Genomic DNA, 3,745 nt, shown 5'->3' on the forward strand with positions numbered 1-3,745 from the left:
TTATTATTTTTTATTAATTTGCACCTATTTAATTGTATTTTAATTTATCTAACTACTTTAGTATCTTATTTTATACTACTATCATAGATGATTTAGTAAACAACTTTTACTTTATAACTAAAATCAACCCAACTAATTACTACGAGTGGATACATTGTTTAATTAATTAAGGTGATAAACTGAAAGAGTATTATTGATAAGATTACGCTAAGATTTCTTGATATTACACCAATGACTTCTATGACATTTGTTTGAATTACCTTTATCAACATACCCACTGATTCCAACCTTCACGATGACCAAGGTCTGCATGGCGTGTTGCACAAAAACCAAATCTCAAAAAATTGGAAACATGACCATCTTAAAGATTTGAATCATCATGCTCAAAAATTGCATTTAGTAGCATTACCCATATATGAATACTGCAACGCAAAAAGAATACTGCAATACAATCATGGTTCTTTCTTTTGTTTACCGTTTGATTTCTCGTTTGATAGCTACCGTTATGGCTTTTTTTCAATTTCAAACCGAGGAGCAAGTACTGTCTTTGAAACTTTTAGTAAACACAGAGACTAACAAAGTTTTGTTTGCTGAAGCAGGTAAAGATTTTATGGACATTCTCTGTAGCTTCTTAACATTTCCATTAGGTACCATTGCAAGACTTGTTCAGGAAGACTCCGAAATGGGTCCGATTACAATCGGTTGTCTCAGCTCTCTCAATCGAAGTGTCGAAAAACTTGGCTTCAACACAAATTATAACTCATCCGAAGATTATTGCGGCACCCTCAAGATTAACATTGATGACACTCACCTCACAAAGTACTATGTATGTACCGAGTTTCATGGGATCAGTTATCCATGTTCTTGTTTAAGCATAGGTAACAAAACACATTATTGTAGCTTTTGGCATCCTTTGTCCCGTTCAGTTTCCCTGCTTCCTTCTGGCATTGGATTTGTGAAGGCTACTACAAGTTTTGTCATTAGCGATGATTTAATTGTGTCGCCGCACTCCATGAATCACACAATCTTTGATATCACCAAGAAATTTAGAGTAAAAAATGCTAGCTCGGTTAAAGAAGTAACTGTCAATCTCACTAAGGAAAAGGTTTTGTATTTGAAATTTTATCCTCTAAGTCATTATTCTTAGTAACATGTATTCCTCAATTCATCTTTGAGTCTTTGAATGATTTGTACTAATTCATATTTTGCAGGTATTGGACCTGTTGAAGTGTTCGTTTTTTTCCAAGACACCTCTAACCGATTTGTTTATAGGAATGGAACCTATTATCGAGAGATCAAGGATTTTCTCTTGTGACGTTAAAAACATTATTAGTGGTGATATTCATATCACGGTGAAGATAGTTGTAAGAAAGTCCGATAACATTATATTGTATGCTCAAGGGAAACAAGATTTTGCAGACTTAATTATACGATTTCTAACATTTCCGTTGGGTGGAGTTCTGCGCAAGTTAGAAGGGAATAATTCCTCGGGTAGTATTGAGGGACTGTGCAAGAGCGTAGCTGATTTAAATGAAGACGAGTACTTCATAAACAATGAAGCAAAGAACAGGCTTCTCCATCTAAGCTCTTTGCATTATTATTGTCATTTTGGATGGGACACTTCCTATAGAAGAAAAACTGGTGTCTTTCTTCAAAAAACTAAGGAAGTTTTGAATGAAGGGCGAAATTTAAATAAATTGAATTTGGTTAATACATTTGCCAATCCGCCTGTGGTAAGTCCTGGAAGTTATGCAGAGATACCAGAAATGTATATTGTTACAGATGATCTGGTCATAGAGCCGTTGTTGTCTCCAGTTTCATCTGTATATCAACTCAATCGTTTCAAAACTTCTCTTGATGATTTAGAAGAAAAAGTTGTCACCATTGGCATCAAGGAGGTAAACTATAAAAGAGTGAAAACTAATACTACTTTATAGATTTTTCACTATCTCTATTGTGTGTTTGTGTTTGTGTTTGTGTTTAAATTAAGTTATCATTTGTTACGATACTGATTATGTAGCAATCGTGTATCTCACATTATCGTGTCCTTGCAGAGTCTCGGCATATTTAGGGAAGCTTTAAACTCAACATCTGCTCTCACAAATGGTCTCCGCCACCTGTTAACCCAAGCTAAGAAGGAGAAATGAGAACGATTAACATTGTTTTGTAAGATATATGTTAGATCAAAAGTTGCAACAAAGTTTGTAACAAAGTTTGTAACAGAAAACAACACTGCACCTTTCTATTTCGCGTTTATTTCAATTCATGCATTAATGTTTTAAAGACCTTGAATTGGTTATGCAAGGTCTGTTTTTTTCTTTCCCTCTCCAGATAGAGATGCATGCTACCAACTAACTCTCAATTCTCAACAGCCAGTAAATTTTTCTGCAAAACTATGAAATCAGATAGTGATTGCAAGGTTATACTACAATCAAGAAACAAAATTTGCAATAATTGTATACAATCAACAATGAAATCAGATAGTCCAAATCATGACTACAATGGGATCATTTTCCTTTTACTCATTTTAGGTAATGTGTTTTATCTATCATTCAAAATTCATAATATAGCCAATTCAACCTAGTGAACAATAAACCATTTATTGAACCATAGTCTTATTGATGAAAAAAACATATTTTACTACATAGAGATGCCTCAATCACTCATCTGATTCTTCACAGTCACCAACATTAGAACAAAAATTTCAACTTTGCCACTTCACTCTCCATCTTATTCCCCCACAGCATATTAAATGTGATATATTAAAAGTTAGCACAAGCTGATATGCCTTAAGTATTGGTTTCCTTACAAAATTGAAGAAAGGAATTTGTTTTCTAAAAGAGCACTAGAGGTTTTTTTTTCTTCCAATATTTTTCTCTAATTTTTCCAATGCATTTCGGCACCTTGTATGGGTTACCATTCGATTAGATCCAACGGTGAGAGATGCGATGAAGGGAGAGAACATGTGTCCTCGGCAAGGACGAAGGTCCACCTGTTTTTCTTGCCTTCTTCAACACTTGTTCTCGGGCCTTCTTCGTGGGCATAGTGGGCGGCTCAGAATAGTTACTCCTAAGCCCTTGTTCCTATGTCATAGAACGGGCGCTTTTGAAGGATAGAAAAACACTTAGAAAGGGGGGTTTGAATAAGTGTAGTCTTAAAAACTTGAATGATAAAAACAATTTGCACAGTTATTTTTATCCTGGTTCGTTGTTAACTAAACTACTCCAGTCCACCCCCACGGAGTGATTTACCTCACCTGAGGATTTAATCCACTAATCGTAACAGATTACAATGGTTTTCCACTTAGTCCGCGACTAAGTCTTCTAGAGTATCCTGATCACAACCTGATCACTCTAGGAACAAATGCTTAGACACAAGCTAAGACTTTCTTAGAGTATCCTGACCACCACGTGATCACTCTAATTACAACTGCTTAGACACAAGCTAAGACTTCCTAGAGTATCCTGATCAACACTTGATCACTCTAGTTACTTACAAATTAATGTAATCAATTCTAAGAGTATTACAAATGCTTCTGAAAAGCTATAATCACAACAGTGATATTTCTCTTAACGTTTAAGCTTAATCTCACTAATATATTACAACAGCAATGTAGTGAGCTTTGATGAAGATGAAGTTTCTGAGCTTTGAGTTTGAACAGCGTTTCAGCAAGTTAATTGTTAGAAAATCGTCAATCTTGCTTCTCATAAGAACTTCATACTTATAGGCACTTGAGAAGATGACC

The 3,745-nt window shown here is 34.9% G+C and overlaps 1 protein-coding gene across 1 annotated transcript; it reads left to right on the plus strand.

Annotated features, from left to right (window-relative positions):
- The first annotated feature begins 270 nt into the window (after positions 1-270).
- LOC131637458 (uncharacterized) lies at positions 271-2,318 on the plus strand. The gene is made up of 3 exons (XM_058908041.1): positions 271-1,105; positions 1,212-1,898; positions 2,055-2,318. Exons 1-3 carry the CDS (start codon positions 416-418, stop codon positions 2,145-2,147), a joined length of 1,470 nt encoding a protein of 489 aa, XP_058764024.1. The 5' UTR covers positions 271-415; the 3' UTR covers positions 2,148-2,318.
- Positions 2,319-3,745: the final 1,427 nt, after the last annotated feature.

Source organism: Vicia villosa, unplaced genomic scaffold (genome assembly GCF_029867415.1).
Source record: "Vicia villosa cultivar HV-30 ecotype Madison, WI unplaced genomic scaffold, Vvil1.0 ctg.002007F_1_1, whole genome shotgun sequence".
Lineage (NCBI taxonomy): Eukaryota > Viridiplantae > Streptophyta > Magnoliopsida > Fabales > Fabaceae > Vicia > Vicia villosa.

Bases quoted from the DNA above. Each gene is read 5' to 3' on its own strand.
- LOC131637458 (XM_058908041.1), top strand. From the start codon at position 416: ATGAATACTGCAACGCAAAAAGAATACTGCAATACAATCATGGTTCTT. The intron at 1,106-1,211 runs GTTTTGTATTTG...CATATTTTGCAG, and splicing joins TCAATCTCACTAAGGAAAAG to GTATTGGACCTGTTGAAGTG. The intron at 1,899-2,054 runs GTAAACTATAAA...GTGTCCTTGCAG, and splicing joins TCACCATTGGCATCAAGGAG to AGTCTCGGCATATTTAGGGA.